The following is a 19923-nucleotide window of genomic DNA, read 5'->3' as shown; positions in this document are numbered from 1 at the left end:
CAGCGTAATGTATCTTTCCATAAACTAAAGTCTTGAGTTACAACGAATCACTCGTTTGTCGGAGGTTTCAAATGTTATGGACGCGAGCATTCTAGGGTAGCCTATTTGCCGGCTGACTATTGGCTGCCATGAGCAGGCGCGTATCCAGGGGTGGGGGGACACCTATATAGGCTTCCCGATTCGACCGGATTCTCATTCCGATGGTCACCGAGTGAAAAATCATTTTGTCATCAGTTCCAACAAAAAGCTGCATTGAGTAAGTGGTCTCTCCTTATACTTTATTTTTGTGTGTAAATGTTTCAGCTGGTCAGCTTAAACTCCTCTTTGCACCAATCTGACTGACTGACTGACTGACTCCCCGACTGACAGTCACTTGTGAATTAGACTAGCATAAGTCTCACCTTAGTTAATAAAAGTTTGACTTTGCTGGTCGAGTGCCAGCCTACGATCTTCTTTCTACCTTGTATCGCACAAACTGACTGACTGACACTCCGATCCAGAGTTACTGACGGACAGACAGACAGACTGACAAACTGACTTGACTGTCACTTGTGAATTAGACTTGCATACGTCTCACGTTCGACTAGTTTACAAAGCTGACTATACCCACTGACCCCGGTCCTAAATGTAAGACCAGCTTTACTAGACTTGTTCAGTCGTGTTACTTATATTCGTTTGAACCACCCCACGTTGATGAGCTTGTCCATACCAGTCAGCCAATGATTCAAGTTTATGCGCGCATGCGCCAAAGGCGAGCTTCTGATTTAAAAAGCACAACATATACAATTAACCACATGTTTGTTTTATCTCGTTGGAATTTCAGACTAAATACCGCCAAGATGAAGGTGTACGTCATCTTGACTTTTCTTGCGTGCGTTGGATTTGCGCTTTCTCGAGGTGAGGCCTTAACCTTCAAAATTGAGATATATTCCTGGAGGGATGAATAAGTCCGAGTAATTTTGACCCTACCACCTTGACTAAAGTTTCATTGTCATGTTGACCCTGAAAATCAGCAGGTCAAACAGAAACTGGATTCCCTGTCAACTCTGATCTGAGTAAAAACAAAACTTTTGACACAGTTTCTGGGTCAAGATGAGCCGGTGATGATATAAAGCAAAGTGTCATATTGACCCGGAGAAGTGACATATTGGCCCGGAAAAGTAGCAGGTCAAACAGAAACTGGACTCCGAGTCAGATCTGACCTGGTCAAAATGAAACTGTCGTCAGGGATTCTGGGTCAAGATCAAGCGATCTAGAGAAGTGTCATATTGACCCTGTAAACTGTCATTTTGACCCTGGAAAATTGTCATTTTCGACTCGAGTATCAGGTCAAATAGAAACTGAACTCCGGGTCAAATCTGATCCGGGTCAAAATAAAACCTTCGTAGGGGTTTCTGCGTCAGGACAATCCGAAACGATCTAGAGAAGTGTCATTTTGACCCGAAAAATTGACTCTTTGACTCGTTTTTATAGTGCGGCTTAAACTAGCTAACTGTGGGTCATACTATAAATTAGGGTTCCAAAGTGTGACTTTTTCCTGTCCATGTTACCTTGATACTTTGTAAAACGACCTCAATGACCCATGCTCCTGCAAATTTCACCTTAGAAAAATTGACTATTTTTTCAATATTTATTTTCCTCCCAATATACAAGTTTCATACTTTAGAATGAGCAACGACCGAAATAAAACCATTTTGCTTTGAAGGATTCTTGCACTAAAAAAAAAGCTCATTGATCGGGCTTTTATATCCTAAGTTTTACAGGTGCTCAGGCAAAACTTCATTCGAAAATTGGTCCCGTCATTTGGGTTTCGTTTTTTTTTTTTTTTACTCGCCCTGTAGATCCGCGCTGCAATGATCCCATCGTAAGAGGACGGTGCACGCGGCACTTCGAAGTCTTCGGTTATAACTCACTGGCCCAATCGTGCGTGAGTTTCATCTACGGAGGCTGCAACGGAAACGGCAACCGATTTGAAACCATGGAGGCGTGTAGGAAGAAATGCCAAGGTATATAGATCTTTGGCCTGGGCGAAAGTGGCCTTTTTTCTTTAAAAAAAAAAATTCGCAATGTTATTTGTCTCTTGTTTATTTCGTCCTAGAGTTGCTTGCTCACGGCCTTTTCTATATACATGTAATTGTAAATAGAGATGTTCGTGTTTGTTGAGTTATAAACGCACAGTAGTCTATTTCATTTGTCGTAAACTTTGCCATAATGATCAACTGATAATTCATTTAAAGCACTGTTTTAAACTGAACTGCCACTAGAGGGCGCTCGACCATGTTATGACGTCACCGGTATTGTTTTTCTAAAGTATAACCGAGCCACAGACTAACATCATTGAAAGCAAGTTGTGACGTGATTTCGATCGGCAGTGTGGATTAAGCTGTTGAGTGGTCAATTCGGCTGACATGGTTTGTAAAAGTTTAACAACAACTGGTTTTACGGAAAACCTTATACGGGGCGGCCGCTGAATGGTCAGAATCTGGAGGTCAAGACGCGATCTTGTTTTGAATAACAAATCGCCAAATTTGCTCTAATATCATAGACCCTTGCACACAGCAAAGGTCTTTGCATAGACTACATAAAACAAATTAAACAGATAAACAAATAGACATGATGTAATGATGTTACCCTTTGCGACGTGGTGGCGTTTAAAAAAAGGGGAGGGGCAAGCTTCCCCTCCCCCGATACGTCTTCTGTTCCCAAGGTACTTTAACAACTTCTAATTCCATCACTTTCTTTTTGACTCACCATGCAGAATGACCTCTGTACCCCTTTGTTATTTCAGACATAGATCCTCGATGCAATAGCCCCATCGTGACGGGACGCTGCAAGAGAAAGTTCCAGGTGTTCGGTCATGACCCGCTGGCCCGCTCGTGCGTGAGTTTCATCTACGGGGGCTGCGGCGGGAACTGCAACCGCTTTGAAACCATGGAGGAGTGTAGGAACACTTGTCAAGGTATATAGATCTTTGGTCCGTTTTCTCCTAAAACAATATTGGTCCAAACGTTCTTTGTCTCTTGCTCATGTCGTCATAGAGTTGCATGATTACGTCCTTTTTAAATTATAGATCACATAATAAACCTATACACGCGTATACGTTTGCTCTCTACCTCAATTTTAAGGCCGAACCCGCTTACGGCTTTGCCTATGCCCCCCCCCCCCCCCCCAGTCCACCCACCCCATCCCTAGTCTGAGTATCACCCGTTTTCCAACCAACGGAGCCCTCTCCATAAAAGTCTGATATATCTGAGCGATACACATTTTATGCACCCCCCCACACCCACACCCTTTCTAAGACAGGGGATAAAACAAATAGTGATAAATAAAGTGTGTATTTCAGCCCGTCATTATCAAGTTGAGCCCGATACTTGATGGCACTAACAGGCTTCCGTCGGGTATCTAAACATGTCACAGACATCTACAAACCGAAATGTCGTGGATTCAAACATGTCATGTGACAATGTGGGTACAATAATAATATTATCACGTGTTAAGAGATGTGTTTAGATTCTAAACACACACGTTTCTTATGGTGTACTGTCATTGAAAACTGCTATAAATGACCTGCAACATTCTCTATTAATGTTGAGGTCACTTTTCTTTTGTTCTTCGCAGTAAGTTAAACATTCGAAGTGAGCCGCCGCCTCCAGGCTCTCATCAGAAAGGACCTCTTCATTAGGTGGAAATTTACTAGGGAGGTAACACACTGAGTATACAGTGTTTACACGTCGGTGAAGGGCAAAACCTAATTTGAGAAAGGACCTCGTTCCCTTATCATCAATGGTTTCACGTTGACTTAGTACGGCAGATAGGTGATGGGATTGCGCCTTTGATGATACAAGCATGGCATAGTCAAAGTTTGTCATGAGAAACATATTTGGCTATAGGGCCATCGCACTGTCATTTGAAAAAAAAATAGGTAGAAAGAATAACAAGCAATGGCAGCCATTTTGAACATTTTGAAAATGTTTGTTATTCTACCTAGCCTAGTCTGCGATGGCCCTACAGCCAAACATACTCTGACTATGTGCCACATACCATGTTTGTTTCATCAAAGGCACGATCTCCCCAATTACAATGCTTCCCCTATCTGCCCCACTAACGGCTCATACAAACACACAACAATATTCTGAGAAGTAAACTGGATCAATGCTGTCGAAGGTCTATTCTGATTTCGTTATTATCTTAATCGATTATGAATGCTTACCAAATACTTTAGCATGCATGTTAGTTAAATTTTAAATCTAAAATTTGCACTTATAAAGCCATGTACTAGGATAGTTTGCAATTGCCCGGATAAATACCGATTTAATGACAGAAACCTAGCTCAAAGCGAAGATAGGACTAGTACCAAATACCCTGTGATATTATCCCAATAATGGAATTGTTTGGAAGAAAAGCAACCGTGTTTTCAAAATAGGGCGCAATTTTTGACGTGCATTAGGAACAAAATCGAGTTGCATGCAGGACCCACAAAAATGGGCGTTTATTATTATGTTGTCAAAATTTCCTCAATACACAAAGTATCAACTGCATGAGCGGATTCAACCAATTAGTTTTTTATGCACCCTACTAACGATTTCTGTTGCCTCAAACGGCAAAAAAAAAAACATGGCTTATAAAATTAATAGCAAATGATCCTACTTTTAGTTTACCGTATAGTTACAAGTTATCATTTCGTGTTGCACATTCTAATGTGCTACATTCAATTCCACTTGGTTTGGCAAAAATTACGTATAAGCCGGAAAATATACATGATTAAAACAATGCTTGAAACTGTCATTACATGTTAAGCTTAGAAAACGAAAGTATATACATTAGAAGATTATGCAGATTCGTATCTTGTTAATTTCATTGATTATACTTTTTCTGATAAAAAGCATTAAAGTACTAAAAAAATAAAAAGCATGTTAAAAGATCAATAATTTTGTAAAACATTATGCAGCTGTGATTGGCAATTTTAATTAACCTTAACAGAACTCAACCCATCCAATTCCAACTGCATTTTTTTGGTTGGAATCTGTCAGGATGGGTAGAGTACCCCTAAACTCACAGTCTTTTACATTGGGTTGGCACACTTCCAGAATCAAAGTCAGAAACACGTACGTGCGTGCAGTTACCGACAATCTGAAATTTGCCAGGATGGTTCCTATAGTAAATCGTGTTAGGGAGTTGGGCTATTCAACCTTGGTTATCGCGATGCGGAACGGTTTGGGCCAACGCGAGCCCTCGTACTGAGGATCCTGCCCAAACAAGCTACCGTCCCCGGGTTGGCCGTCCAGTTTGCTCACTCGGTACCCCTGGAGCAGCCGGGAGAAGGCAAGGAAGAGAACCGACTGGGCCAAGACGTAGCCAAGACACTTGCGAGTACCCATCCCGAAGGGGAGGAAGTTGTCCGGGGAGGCAATGACTGAGCCATCAGAATCGAAGAATCGATCTGGGGAAAGTGAAAGATGGGTGCGCGCTCAGTTATGAGGAGGGTGCCATTTTGTTTGAGTGAAGTGTTGTCTGAGTTTCACTCATAATTTGTCATATTTGTGCTGGTCCCAGAGAGGCAGCGTAGTGTCCTCTTTGTGCTCTTTGTATCAAAGCCCCGCACACTGCATACGTGGACACAGTGTTTCCCCTGGCTAATGAAATGAGCGAGGTGGTAAAAATTCAAATTGATGATTGAAATAAAATTGACGCAGTTTGCAAATCAAAACATGCTGCCCATACAAAAATGCAAGATGATTCCATTTGCACATCCAAATTGTGAGTTCTTGATACATAGAGGTAAAGGAAAACGATCATAAATTACACAAAATGAAAATTGTTCGATCAGTATTTCCTTTGTTGCAAATATCTTCACAGCGAGGTGGTGATATTGGCAAAAATTGAGCGAGGTGGTCACTGAAAGTAGCGAGGTGGGCCACCTCACATTTGAATGGGCAGGGGAAACACTACGTGAACAACACGACATGTTTCTCTCCAAAGCAACACTGCGTGTTCCAGCTGCGCGCGTCATACGCGCATGCACGCACTTCGGACATAAATAACGGCTTTGATAGGTCAAATTTCATCATATGGGCGGGGATTGAAGGATTGACACAATGAATATTAACTGAATACGAACCTGGGTTGAACTCGTGCGGGTTTGCATAGTTTGCCTGGTCAAAATGGGTGCCATAGATGTTGTACAGGATTACTGTACCCTTCGGGATGTTGAAGCCGCCTTAAATATGACAGACATTTTTCAACTATTCAGTTCTTCTAAATCAAAATAACTGAAAAAAAAACAGGCTCTAAACTCAAATTAATGTTTGGTGATAATAACATGGTCATGGATTTTCTTAACACAATCTCAAGGTTTGTTCAAAGCATTTCGATGCTCGACAAGTCAACTAATCCCACAACTTTAATCCACAAAGGTAATACGACCACTAAACTAAATCTGAACCTGTCGTGCCGCCGAATTACAATCCAAATTGGTCATACTGACGTCTTGGAGTTGGTTTCGTTAAAAAAAAATGAGTAAATTCTTCGTGATGATATTTGGTAAACTTGTCAGACAAAACGGCCGGTTCACATCGAACGCAACGTCCTACATTATTGTACACGTTATGCGTGTGATAATACACACAGAACGAATACACACATCAATACACAACTTTGTTTGTTTTACATACGCTGTGTGGACATTCTTTGTTTTCGTGTAGTTAAGAAAACTCGGTACAAAACTTAAACTGTGAAAACTCTTTCAACCCAAATTTTTTTTCTATGATTTCCTATAGTGTTTCTCTTCATTCTGCCACCGATAAACCTAACCCCAAAATGCCTCTAAACCTGTTATCCAGAGAGGGCGAAACGTTATGTGGACACGGCTTAGTCCACATAACGTCAACACAACCTGCATTATGTGGACATCTTTTGTTCACAAGTCCACATAGTGAATGCAAGACAAATTCACACATACACACGTCCGCAGAATGCAAACCAGCGTGCGGCTGGATTTCACAACTAGCCTCGCGGCTCGATATTTCGGGACAAAATTTCAACCTCCGGAATTCGTTCTTGCATGGTTCTGGCAGGGACGCTTGTGTGGATGTTTATATCCTACTTTTTAACTGCTCTTTACGATTAACATCATTTCGTTCATAGCGCGTTTTGTAGCCCAATTGGGCGCATATCCCGCCACGTCCTTAACCCTTCGAGCAGTGGTGCAGTGGGAAAAAAAATCTCATTGTTTTCCAAATATGGTCTTTTTTTTCAATAGGCCAATAAGGCCAAGCTTCCATGTAATCCTCACCCCTTCTACACACCACAAGCCTATAGACTCCCATTGGCCAGACCCTAGCCACTCCGGAGTAAGGAGTGTTAAAAGACAGAAGCCAAGATGGCGGCTAATGCCTCTGTGCAGTAATTGGAGATCTTAGTGGCCAACCCCTTAGTGCCGCCGATCCTTTTGTGTCAACCCCTCGTGCCGCCCAGAGCCCAGACAAGTTGTAAACAATCGCTGGCCATGTGACGACTATATCTTGTGCATGTACAGGCATGTCAGGGCTATTGACCTATAAACACGTAATGTGATAAAATTCTCATGGTGGTTTCACCACGTAATTTTTTAGGGCAAGCTACTCGAAGGGTTAATGCGCACAATAATGTGTGAATATAATGTCTTGTTTATCTTATTTTGCCTTTAAAATGAAACTTACGGATTTTGACGTCTTCATGGGCAGCGCGGGGCACACCGAGCGGCGCCACCGATCCGAACCGCAGCATCTCCATCATAGTGGCTGCCGTGTACGGCATGGCCGCACGATCCTCCACAGACGGCTGACGATCCTTACCAATGACGTCACGGATCTCATTGGCAACCCTCTGTTGGACGTCTGGGTACTCGGCCAGGAGGGCCAGACCCCAGTAGGTCGTCGTCAGAAGGCCAATAGACCCTGAATTTATGAAGGAGGAAATTCGTTAAAAAAGGGAATTTTTGTTCCTGAATTGTTTTAAAACATATAAATTTGAACAATCCTGAGTCACTGAAATGTTCAATGTCACAAGCAGAAATAAGCCGTCACTCGTTTGTAAACATTGAGCGCCATTTTGTATGGGCTGCCGCAAGCGCATAATTTGAAGCCGTGGTTGCAGATTTTTCCAAAACAAATTCCCCATAACGCCCTCAATACACAGTAAAAAGGCATGTTTAGGAATTTATGCTGTAGCTTTGTTGACAGTGTTGTATTTCCAACAATCAAACAATATTTCGGTTATCTGTAATAACTCTTCTTCATTTTTGCAGTGTTGGACCTTCCATAGTTTTGCAACCCGTGGTTGGCAAAATGTGCAGTTTGCCAACCAAGCGTAGAAAGGTCTATAGAAATTTCCCCAAAATTGCATATTAACGCCATATTTATGTCAGAAAGATGCATTTTTATTAAGTCTTTGAAAGCGTTGGAAGCCTATTCTGTATTTCAAACATTGATAACTTCCCCATATTTGTGGTCACGTGGTCATCAAGGGGTCACATGATTTCTGGTTCTGGTTCTGGTTGAGTCAGTAAAATTCACTTAACAAGCATCACACCGTGATAATAACAGATATCATGCCACTGTAATGCTGAGAATGATGGGATGTGTATTTTTTTCAATGAAATTCCCCCAAGATAACCCCGTGACCACAAAGATGGCGGTATCAGTGAAAACTGTCTATGTTGGGGCAACATGTGATGCTACATGGCATAAGAATTGATCATACTTTGTGCTCACCCCTAAACGAAGATGCGAGGACCTGAATTACGTGGACATCAGTCAGAAAGTCATATTTCTCCTCTTTTTCAGCTGCTTTCTGAGCATGCAGCAGGGCGCCGCACAAATCCGTCAACTTGTCATCTATAAAACATTTGCATGTCAAAATAAATGACGTCAGGTAACACAGAATTGAACTACGGGAATTTTCAGTGCATGCTAGGCCATCAGCCTGGGGTTTGGTCAGTAACAAATCAGGGCATAAATGATTATAGTGCGCATGCTCAAGGTATAGCATGAGAGTGGTAACAAGCATTTTGGTGGACATTTTGAAAATAACACCTAAAAAGCTAACACCGCTGCAATGCTATCCCATATTTTCAAATTCTGGAGGTGTATACCTTGCCAAAAATCGCTATGACGATTATTCCCCTCATTTGATACCGGTTGCCAAAAATTTCGACCGAGGCTGATGGCCTATGCGTACAATGAAACTAATATAAATATAGTTTCAGACAGATAAAACCATGTCTTATTTCTTCCAAGTGGACATATTTTGATGAATTTGTACTTTCAATAAATGCAAAGCTTAATGTAAATTTAGAATGTGTATAATTCTAAAAATGTATAGTGTGTATAAAATATGATACAAGATTTAAAATACTAGCTCATATTTTGTTTCATAATAACTTACATACGCTTAAAGAATGATTATTTCTCAACACAATGCTGTTTGCCTTATCTCTTGGTACTTGGTTGGTTCTTCTCCTAAGGACTTCCACAAGGGAGTATAACTAGGAGGCCTATCTCGTTTGGACACCTAGCTACATCCAGAGATGGACAGTTAATTGAATATCGATGTGGTCCAATTTGCAGCAAATGGGATCAAAGGAGATTTCCCAGCAATCGCTCTGTCGGCCAGCTTTCTTTGCCAATCAATATTTGGTTGGAACAATCTGATCTTATGCTCCAATGATTACGAAAACGAGTTACAAAATTGAAATCAACGAGACACTCGCGTTTGTTGAGTTACAAAAAACGCATAGTGGTCGAGCAGACAACTATTAAACACAGCCCAGCTAAGTTATGAATATTTTTATGTTTTGTTTAAAAAAAAATAACGGTGTGATAAATTTCAGTATAAACATTTTATTTGCATGTACATTGTACAAGTTATTTTTGGTTTGATGACGTCATCAGCCCTACGGGAAGTGAATACTGATTTAGTTCGGAGAGGATAAATGTTCGTTGTGAAGTTAAAATACTCGTATGAAAATATGGAAAATATAAGTGTATATGTAAGTGTAACTCATAGTAACTCATGAAAACTGGTGAGCACATGAATTGATGTTTTCATAATGATGACGTAATCCCGGCCACGCCCACTTTACCTTCTTGGAATGTCTGGCGACGGCTCTTGAACTCAGTCCGGAGCATGGTCATGAACTTGTCCACCACGTCCCTCATGACGCGGTTGGAGGAGAGCGGGAAATAGCGGAGAAACGGAAAGATGTCCACGGGGATGCGACGGCCAACCAGGTTCAGGCTGACATCGACGCTGACCAACTCGACCAAATCACGATGAAATTGGTCATTTCTGATCGAAACGAAAAGATCATACCAATACGATATCACGTCGTTTGTTCCAAGACGTGTGAGCCTAGAGGTCTATTACCAGACTAACTGACTGACTGACTCCCTCCCCCATGAATGACACTTTCACTTGGACTGGTGAATTGGACTGGTTACCTATCTCACTGACTGACTGTCACTTGTAAAGTACACTGGTCTGGGACCCGCTTTATGCGAGGCTTGCCTATACTCATGTAAGTCTTGTAGCATCTACACAACATGTGCATTAGTCTGGCGCCGCGTGTTTCATGTACTGTCATGATACATACATGCATATAGAATATGTCGTATGGATCTGGATCTGGATCTGGATCAATGCTGCAAAAGGCAGACTTCTCATTTTCCCGTTACCATTACAGCTTATTATACGACATTTTCAGGCATTCTGAATAAATTGACCTCCTAAATTCTTATTGCTCCAAATGTAACTAAAGTCAGTGTTTATGTTCCTAAGCACATTGAGATATACTTTAAGTTAATATTAATTAATATATGAATTAACACGCCAAATGTTTACTCCACAAATCATAAATCATCTGTTGAATATTTCATTCTCTTGGTCAAATTACCGTGATGATTTGTAAACTACTGTCTACAATTTTAAGTAGTGTGGCAGAAATACAGCTGCTATGTTTAAAAACTACAGTTTGAATCAGATTGAATTTATTTGAAGTAATGATCCATGCCATTTGAACCAACCATCCGACCTCGGCAAGCTTGGTGGTCGAGTGGTAAGACGTCTGCGCTAGTAGGCAGGAGGTCGTGCGTTCGAATCCTGCCGGAGTAGGCCTAAGCTTGTGGAAAAAAATTCTCGCTTGTCCCTTGGACAAGCAATAGAATATTAACAAAATCAGTTCGTTAAAATGTAACATTGAAGGTTATTTCATTCCCTGAACTTTGAAATTCAATCAGCCATTTTTACCCTGGTCCAAAGCACCACGTAACCACCGATCCCATGCCCATCTCCTGGCCCAGGCCGATCCCGTCCACCGACTGCCCCTCGCCGCCGGACGCCAGAAGCGGTTCCACGTACCTCGTAAACTGTTGGTTGACTACAGCGTCCATATGTTTGGTGCTATACACATCACTTCATGAAATCAAAGAAAGCATCATTGTACCTCTTAAAATACCACTTTTTACCCCAAATAAACCACTTGACAGAAACACCGAAGACAAGATTATTTTACCTCTAAAACACGAATTTTGTTTCAAAAGCTTTCATTCATTAATGTAGGCCTACATTTCAATTACTGTTCAGCATTCTCCAGGAACAAGCCTCGAAAAAATATCAAATGTTATTGATAACATGATCAAAATTCTTCAGCGAATCGCCATACTCAATCAACTGAAAATAACTTTGTGCACTCTGGGACAAGCTTTAATTAAACTTGCACTTTCGTTTCTTTCTTTTTTCTTCTTTTTTACCTGAAAGCGCCGAGAGCGAACTGTCGGTGCAGCACCCAAGTTGGGCTGTAGTTGGTATACCCAAGATCCCTGTAGTCTTCGCTAAAGAGATCAGCTGTCAAAAGAAAAGCGAAGATTTTTGTTAAGATGTGCGAAGAACATCATTCCATGTATATCTGAATTTCTTCAACTTTTTTCACACTAAGAGGGTAAAAGTCAAGTCTGTCACAAGCCAATAAAACCCAGGCCCGTCAGGTTTTTCTGAGTCAAAATGACATTTTAAGCCAGATTTCTGGGTCGAATTGACCGGGAAGAATGATCCAGATAAAAAAGTGTCATTTTGACCCTGAAAAGTACTTATGTCAAAATTGCCCCAGATTCCGTGTCAAAGTGACCTAACAAAATTATGTAGGGAAGTGTCATTTTGACCCAGAAGTCTATCGTTTTAAACCAGGAAAGTATCAGGTCAAAATATGACCCGGTTTTCGACTCAAAATGACGCGGAAAAGATCTTGGGGAGCATCGTTTTGACCCTGAAAACCATCAGGTAAAATTTGACGCGAGTTCCGGATCAAAAAGGCCTTGGGGAAAAATGATATAGAGAAGTGTCATTTTGACCCGAAAAGTATACTTTGACCCGGAAAAAATATAGGGTCGAAATAACCCAAATTCTGGCTCAAAAAAACAGGGACAATTTTTGAGTGAAGTGTCATCTTGACCCGGGTATGGGTCATTTTGACTCTCAGCTGCGGTCAATTTTTTTTTTTGTGGTCAAATATGACACGGATCTTGACACGGATCTTGACACTGATCTTTTAGTATATTGACTTACTGGAGTAGAAATGCGGTCGGTTGGCCAGTGCAACGGGTCCGGCTGCCAAACCTTCACGTATCGCCCGAAAAGAGTTGAGAACGACATACCACTTATCGCCAAGTTTGATGGAGAAAACGTCCCCGTATTCCTTGGCGAGTCGCCCCATGTTGATCCATACTGGCTGGCCATCTTTGCGAATGCCTAGGTCGGATAAAAAAAAAAAAAAATCTGGTAAAGCGCTGTTCTCAAAGCACAAATATTTCTGTTCAATATTGATTCAGAGTTTTATTCACTGGAAGTCTTTTCATGCATCTGGTCAAAACAATGGGCCGGATTTGGCCTATTCAATGGTGTAACAAGGTAATCCTATACGATAGCACTGCCCGGCTCTCTTCAATTGATTCAGAATGGCTATTCACTGGAAGTCTTTTCATGCATCTGGTTTGTACAATGGACCGGATTTTTGCCCATTCATCTGTGTTGCAGGGCAATCCTATACAATTGCACTGCCCAACTCAGCTTACACGTGACATCCAGTCAGTTAGTCATGCACAAAGGCTCTCTGGGCCCAACACTAAATACAGAATGATAACTGGATCAAGAACGCCATATTTTTTTTGAGCGTCTTAAAGTAAATTTTTCAAAAAACAAACAAACATGCACTTACTTGTGACGTTGCCGACGAATGGGATTGGCGTCGGGCCGGGAGGAAAGCCCGTTGGCCGCCTGCTACCGAGAATCCCAACGATAGCGGTGCCGGCAACCACGGCCGTCAGCCCCACGAGCAGCAGGGACGGCACGCTGCTCAGAAGACTGCCGCCATCCGCGACGAGCGTTCCAATCATGCTCATCATTTTTGACCGAGGAGTCTCGAATCGAAATCGAAAATTCTCGACACTATAAGTAGTAAAAAAAAAAGCCGAATCCTTAGACTTTACAAACGAGGATTGGGACAGATAAAGCCCAGCGAACAAGAATGGTCGATATTATAGGGAAGTAACTTTTATGAAATTGCACTTCCACAGGGTGTTTAAAAAAAAGGAAACCCAACTTCAAAGAATGAGTATGGACAGACGATATGTTTACTGGCTATAAAACTGGTGTCATCTGAAAGCGTAATCTCTATGCTTTCCAATGATACCGTGTTAAGGTTTTCTGAGTCATGCATCACTGAGCATCATTGTCTTGAAAATTAGATGCAAAAATGCAGTTGGTTCACTTTCATAAAAAAAAACCCACTGGACACGGTGTGCCTATTGTTACGTAAATGTCTGTGAAATGGCTTGAATGTTAATCCACATTGTTTTGAACGTGGCTTGGTCAAAACGAGAAATTCATGACAAACAATAAAATCCAGTTTTTGAAACCAACCCGATTTGTGTTTTGGTTTCTTTTTATGCACTCGTGTCTTCTTCTTGAACACTTATTCTCATGCACACCATGCCTATTGTGTTTGACATGAAAGTGAACCAACTGCAATTTTGCATCAAAATCTCATGACATTGGCGCTCAGTGATGCATGACCCTGGAAATGTAAACAAGGTATCATTGAAAAGCATACAGATTACGCTTTCAGATGATACCAGTTTTATAGTCAGTAAACATTTAGTCTGTCCATACTGGTTCTTCAAAGTTGGGTTTCCTTTTTATTGAAACGCCCTGTATTACTAAAAATGTGATTGTTGTCATTTATTTAAAGGCACGCCAAAAAATGGTTTCACTTCATGAACTCTTCTTGGTATGGTGAGCCACACCTAAACTACACATTAGCACTGTGGCAATCCGGCCAGCCATTCGATTTTGAGCAATTTTGTTGTTTCAAATGACCATAGACACCTTTAAAGGGTCCATGAAGTAAACTTCTCTTAGGAACACATTTTGTGCAACTTTCTACACCTTTAATGTATGAAAACTAAATATTTGATATTCCTTTGGGGTTAAATGCATTGAAAGTGCACTACTTTAAACATTACCATTTGTCCATGCTTTAGTTTAGGAGTTTTCTGTTCAAATTGTGAACCAAAACATTTGCTTTGAGAAAAATTTGCTCATTAATACTGCCACGTACTGACACAACAACGAATCACCAAAGAAAAGACAATTTATGATAGCCAAATATCCAAAATTCGGGCAACTTTTTGTACTGAAGTAGCTGTATGTAACATTGAGGTTTTTGCCTGATACGACATCACAATTTTGCTCATGAATATGGAAATTGTTATTTTAAAATCAAAACCACAACAAAATACCCTTCAAAATGGCCAAACAAAAATTGAAAATAGGGTTAAATGGGACACAAAGAAGGTGCATTTCCATTGATTGCATTAAAAACAAATACATGGATGGCCCTTTAACAACCTACACAGTAACGACTTGAAAGAGCATATTCTCACTTTAGTTTCTCTATTGCGAAAACCGCACAAAAAGGCGTTTACCCTCTTAACGTTATAGTCGAATGGGCATACAGCCTACCATCTATAGTCTAGTAACGGATGTGTGTCACAGTTTGTTCGTGCCAACGGACGTCCACCTCGGTTCAAGATTTAAAAGCAACATTGTCAAGCGTTTCAGAAAAACATCTCACATTTCAAAGTTACAGGAACTTCAGGGGCGGATCTATAGCTTTCAGGAAACGGGGGCGGGGGTTGATATGCGGGGGGGGGGGGGGGGTTGAGTGAAGGCATGCCGAAAACACGTCCTGCTGAAGGGCGTCCGGGAGCATGCCCCCAAAAATGTTGAAATCTACGATACCTTCTCCTGCATTCTATGGTAGTTTGTGAATCTAAGAAATGTGCCATTCATTATTTTTCGCCCCGTTTTACCAGTATCATAATATTAGCGGCTAAACGGAGGGGCGGGGGTAAAACCTTCACCCCTCCAGATCCGCCATGAACTCAGACAACGTCATGAGTCCGGAATCCCTGAACATTTTTGTGTGTGATCTGTTCAAAGTGTCACTTGAGCTTGCATCTGCATGTACCGCATCATCGATTATCCTTGAAATCGTTTGACTTTGACCTTTATTTGAACACATTCAATTTCGCCAGGGATAAAGCTCAGATTCCAAGCTTTAAAATGGTGTAAATATAATGGCGGTACGTGTTTCCGCGCCGAAGCTAGAGCCTTGCAAAAAAAGGTGCGGGTATTTTGGGACGCGCTGTAAATACGTTTTGAAAACAAAGAAAATGTATGCACAGTATCTGGGGTCTCTTAATAAGGACTTCGTTGCTGGCGCACATATAAAAAAGACAAATGCGAATACACAATAAGCTCTGGCAAAAAAATGCGACGCTGATGGCACATAATTTATGGAACACCATACTTTTGGTCAATTTATTTTCATTTCCTCCTTCTGGATACCGTCAAACCACTACACAAAATACCACGTGACTATAACATTACAGCACATAAATTATGTTGCCTCCATTTACAAAATTTTCAAAAACAACTTTCCGAATTGTTACAAACAATTTTTGTTAAGTAGGGGCCTGTGAATTTATTTTGTCTGCTTTTATTTTAATTTCAATTTGGTAGTTATAGTCTACGGGCAACTTATAGGGCTTATTTTGGTCAATTTTCGGGGTCGGACATATACAAAATAACCGCACATGCGCACCGATTGAAACGAAACCCGCGTTCCGAAAACTTTCGTCAAGCCTTATGCATTTTCTGACGACGGCTTGGCATTATGACAATTAGTTAATTATTTTGTTGGTCAAATATGTTTGGTCAATTTTCGGGGACAGGCCGAAATGACCTCACGATTTAGTAAAGTCGACTTCGATTGGCTGAAACGCAGGATCTCATAAATCTGCATGCTGAGATATATCAGACGTTAACATACGGAGACTGGGCTCCGTGGATAACGGGTGATACTCTAGCCTTGGTCAAGGCGTTCGTCAATATTCGTCCGTTCGCGGTAAAAGACCGGTGGCATATCCTCGTTATGCAGTGCATTAAAAAATACAAGGCGAACAGCGACCCCATGCGGCCAATCGACGAAGATATGCCGCCGATCGTTTACGCGTATACGGACGAATATTGAGGAACGCCTTGACCAAGGCTAATGATTCATCCATTCATTCATTCATTCATTTCGGTTTTATTGTTAAAAAGATGGTGACCAAAGAAAAAGTCCAAGGACTAAAAATATTTGGTTTACAGAATAATTAATATTCACAATGATTGCTAAGCATTACATCATAACAGTCGAGCTTGAACAGACAATAACAATAACAGTGACTAACAATACAGATAAAATGTGAGTAATTAAAATGGAATAACATAGGAGAAACAATTATATGAACACCTAAAAACCACAACTACTGAGAATTAATTTCAGACCTTTATGTACCGGTGTCACATGAAAATCCGACTCCTATGAAAATCGGACCCCTATTTCCCTATTATTGGTTGATCCCTCGCACGTGACAGGTCACTCTCCCGAAACGATCCTAAAAATAGCTTAGTATCGTACTCACGCGTTGCGCAGTACTACCAATGAGTCCACATTTCATGGAGTCGGATATTCACGCTACACCTGCTAGCCCATACAGGCATGGTGTGCTGTACGTGGTATCCACGTACTCATGTAAACACATATATGAGTACTTACATGACTTTTGTGAACATTGTGCATGTGCAGCATGTCTAAAAAAAAAATGTAGCAGTCGGACAACATTTTTCTCTGTGGAAACTACAAATCGTTTTTCGCAAAATAAATAATAAATGATATAGAGTGTTTCTTTACCCTTGACATAAGTTTTGTTCTGTGCGATTTGGACCTCAGTTTTGTTTAAAAGTTATGGCAAAGCTTGTAAAGACTGTCCAAAGCTGTTTGGGCCACTATAACTTCCCCATCTGAAGGCATCTCATCAGAGATAACAAGTGGCCTAACTTGGAATTCAAGTCCTGTCATTTAATTAGCTGAATCTCTGGACTGGGGTGTCCAAATGAGATGGGATAAAGACCATTGTGTAGAGTATATACTACACCTTCAGACTACGTTTGCAAAAAGAGAGTGCTGGTATTTTTAATATTTATATGGTTGACTGCTACATGCATGTACGCCGTACTGAACACTGCATGTGATACTTCAGTTGTGTGGTTTTAAAGTGGTGTTAATTAAAACCCTCCCTTTGCTTAAGAGGTCACCAATGGTCAAACTTTCTTCCTCACCTCCTGGCCTACTGTGTACAAACCAATGGGGGTCTTGACCAATATTGACCCAAGTGATAAGCAGGCTGACAATGCATGTTACCATAGGAGGGTTTCATGAATGTAATCACTGGGTGTGGTGAATCGTTATCACATTCACAGCAATACTTTCATTTCTGAAATGAAAGGATATATACCTTAAAGGGAATGTACATCATTGGCTTTTGTTGCAAGTTTCAAAAATGAACTATTTGAGGGGTTTGTATAATAGATCAAATATTGTTACACTGACATTTTTGAAGTTTTGTGTTTGCCAAATATTAAATTAGCTCAACGAAAATTACTTATAATCTGGCCCCGCTTTGCGATTGGAAATTACATTATGATTATTTTTTAAGCCTAAATGTATCCGCGTTTGTTGGCAATTAATAAAAATGGCCACATCAAATTAGAAGTTGCTGCCGCCGACACGACCCTTCGGATGCAATGATCATACATGTACAACGAAATTGATATGGCTCTTGAAAAAAACTTCAGAATTCGGTACAGCATTGCTATCTGGCATGTCTGGCTGGGTTTTTACAGACAAGTAAATTTCGGTCCCAATTGCCACATCAACATAATGTTAATGTGGCCCTTGCATTAAAGGGTTTGTAGCAATTAAGGGTCAAAGTCTGATCCGGACTCGAAACTAAAATCGCCGCCGAGTGGGAGAAATTGGATGAAATTTAAACAGAAATCCACTCTATTTTGCAATGGTGTTGATGGATCGTTCTCAAAATGGCGATGGACTTCAGAACTCCCAAAAGTCATCAGTGATCAACCCATGGAGGCCAAGGAAACCCCACATAAATTGAACAGAAGGTGAAAGAAAATTAATCATGCTTTAATCATGTCTTTGAACACTTTGGAGCCTTGTGAATGTTTTCCCCAATTGTGTTTTAAAATGGGAGTAAAGTTGTGTCTACGAGCAAATCCGGTGTAGCACCGTACCCTTGAAGACGTATACGTACATGGCGGCCATTTTTAGTCAAATTGCTTTATGATCCACGAGTCAACGATGACCTGTACTAAGGTGGAGCGGCCGCTTGCAATTGAACACAATGAAAGGCCAAGTCCATGGCCATACTACATCAAGTTTAGTGATACTACAACAAACTCACCGAATTCGACTGTGTCACGCCCAGTGTGCAATCGGCAAGATCAAATGGTGGATAGTCTCAAAACTGTTACAAGTGGAATGTACATAAGCAAGCTCCAGCACATACATGTATGTCGGTCATGCGTACGCACGCCACTGACTAGCATTGTCAGGAGTCCCTCGCGGCTTGCCTTTTGACCGCACGCGCCCCTGGCGTTCATGACATTGTGTACCACCATGGAACTCCGAAATGCCCGTTTACTCATAGGCCTACTGAACAATTTGCTGCCAATCTTTCAAGCTTCATGAAAATTCAGTGAATACCATGTTCTAGGAGCGCTGATTTTAAAGGTGTGTAGCGCGACGAGGGGTGAGTTGGGGGAGGGGGTTGGAGGGGGTTGGGGTCGAACCGCCTCAAATTCGACAGTAAATTTTCAGTGTCTTCTGTTTCTGTGTCTACTTTTGATCTTAATTAAGATGTAGATCCCTGCTCTTCGAAAAAAAAAAAAAATTTTTTCTCCGAAAGAAATTTCGACTCGTATGTTTTATCTTAATGAAAAAAAAAGAATCGTTTCAGTTTTGGGCGTCTGCAGTTTTGGCTTATTTTTGGGTTGCTATAATTTGAGCAAAATCAGAACCGCCCTGCGAATAATCTGGTTCCGGGCCACAATCGGTTCTTTACAAGGGGCGGGAACCAGTCCACCCTGGGAATACGGAAATATTGCTGGGCCGAGGCATAATTCCATTTTTTTTTTGTAATACATGTAATTCTATATCTGCCAGGGGCTGATGTGTTCGTTTCATGTATTTTTAAAGTTTTTTGTGTTGCTAGAAATTAAGCAATTTTAAAAAACAAAATCTATCTCTTGGGTTGAAACTCGGAGCAGAGCATGGACTGTACATATTTAAGAGCCGTTTTGATAATTGAGAAGTTAAACTTTCTATTTCAGCCGCAAAAACTTTCATAATTAAGTCAGTCAGTCAGCCCGGTCAGTTAGGTGCATGTCGCGTCGGATTATAGGCTAGGCCCTCCTTTAACAGTAAAA

General features: G+C 41.1%; 2 protein-coding genes across 2 annotated transcripts; one reads left to right on the top strand and one right to left on the bottom strand.

The window, feature by feature from the left end:
- Nucleotides 1-1211: 1211 nt before the first annotated feature.
- On the top strand, nt 1212-2967 carry LOC119731455 (inter-alpha-trypsin inhibitor-like). Its single transcript, XM_038204624.1, has 3 exons — nt 1212-1236; nt 1842-2006; nt 2789-2967. The coding sequence occupies exons 1-3, from the start codon at nt 1212-1214 to the stop codon at nt 2965-2967; spliced, it is 369 nt and encodes a 122-aa protein (XP_038060552.1).
- A 1180-nt stretch (nt 2968-4147) lies between these two features.
- LOC119731249 (steroid 17-alpha-hydroxylase/17,20 lyase-like) lies at nt 4148-19122 on the bottom strand. The gene is made up of 10 exons (XM_038204341.1): nt 18900-19122; nt 13247-13476; nt 12598-12780; nt 11787-11880; nt 11284-11448; nt 10121-10326; nt 8751-8873; nt 7698-7934; nt 6119-6217; nt 4148-5440 (listed from the first exon to the last, which is right to left on the bottom strand). Exons 2-10 carry the CDS (start codon nt 13431-13433, stop codon nt 5181-5183), a joined length of 1554 nt encoding a protein of 517 aa, XP_038060269.1. The 5' UTR covers nt 13434-13476; nt 18900-19122; the 3' UTR covers nt 4148-5180.
- Between the last annotated feature and the right edge of the window lie 801 nt (nt 19123-19923).

The sequence above is a fragment of the Patiria miniata genome, unplaced genomic scaffold (genome assembly GCF_015706575.1).
Source record: "Patiria miniata isolate m_02_andy unplaced genomic scaffold, ASM1570657v1 HiC_scaffold_23, whole genome shotgun sequence".
Lineage (NCBI taxonomy): Eukaryota > Metazoa > Echinodermata > Asteroidea > Valvatida > Asterinidae > Patiria > Patiria miniata.
This window is presented reverse-complemented; position numbering and strand designations above follow the sequence as displayed.

Excerpts from the sequence above, each read along its gene's own strand:
- LOC119731249 (XM_038204341.1), bottom strand. The coding sequence starts at position 13,433 with ATGATGAGCATGATTGGAACGCTCGTCGCGGATGGCGGCAGTCTTCTG. Across the intron at positions 10,327-11,283 it reads ACGTGGTGCTTTGGACCAGG|AAATGACCAATTTCATCGTG; the intron begins GTAAAAATGGCT and ends CGTTTCGATCAG. Across the intron at positions 6,218-7,697 it reads CCATGAAGACGTCAAAATCC|GCGGCTTCAACATCCCGAAG; the intron begins GTAAGTTTCATT and ends GTCATATTTAAG.
- LOC119731455 (XM_038204624.1), top strand. The coding sequence starts at position 1,212 with ATGAAACTGTCGTCAGGGATTCTGG. Across the intron at positions 1,237-1,841 it reads ACTGTCGTCAGGGATTCTGG|ATCCGCGCTGCAATGATCCC; the intron begins GTCAAGATCAAG and ends CTCGCCCTGTAG. Across the intron at positions 2,007-2,788 it reads GTGTAGGAAGAAATGCCAAG|ACATAGATCCTCGATGCAAT; the intron begins GTATATAGATCT and ends TTGTTATTTCAG.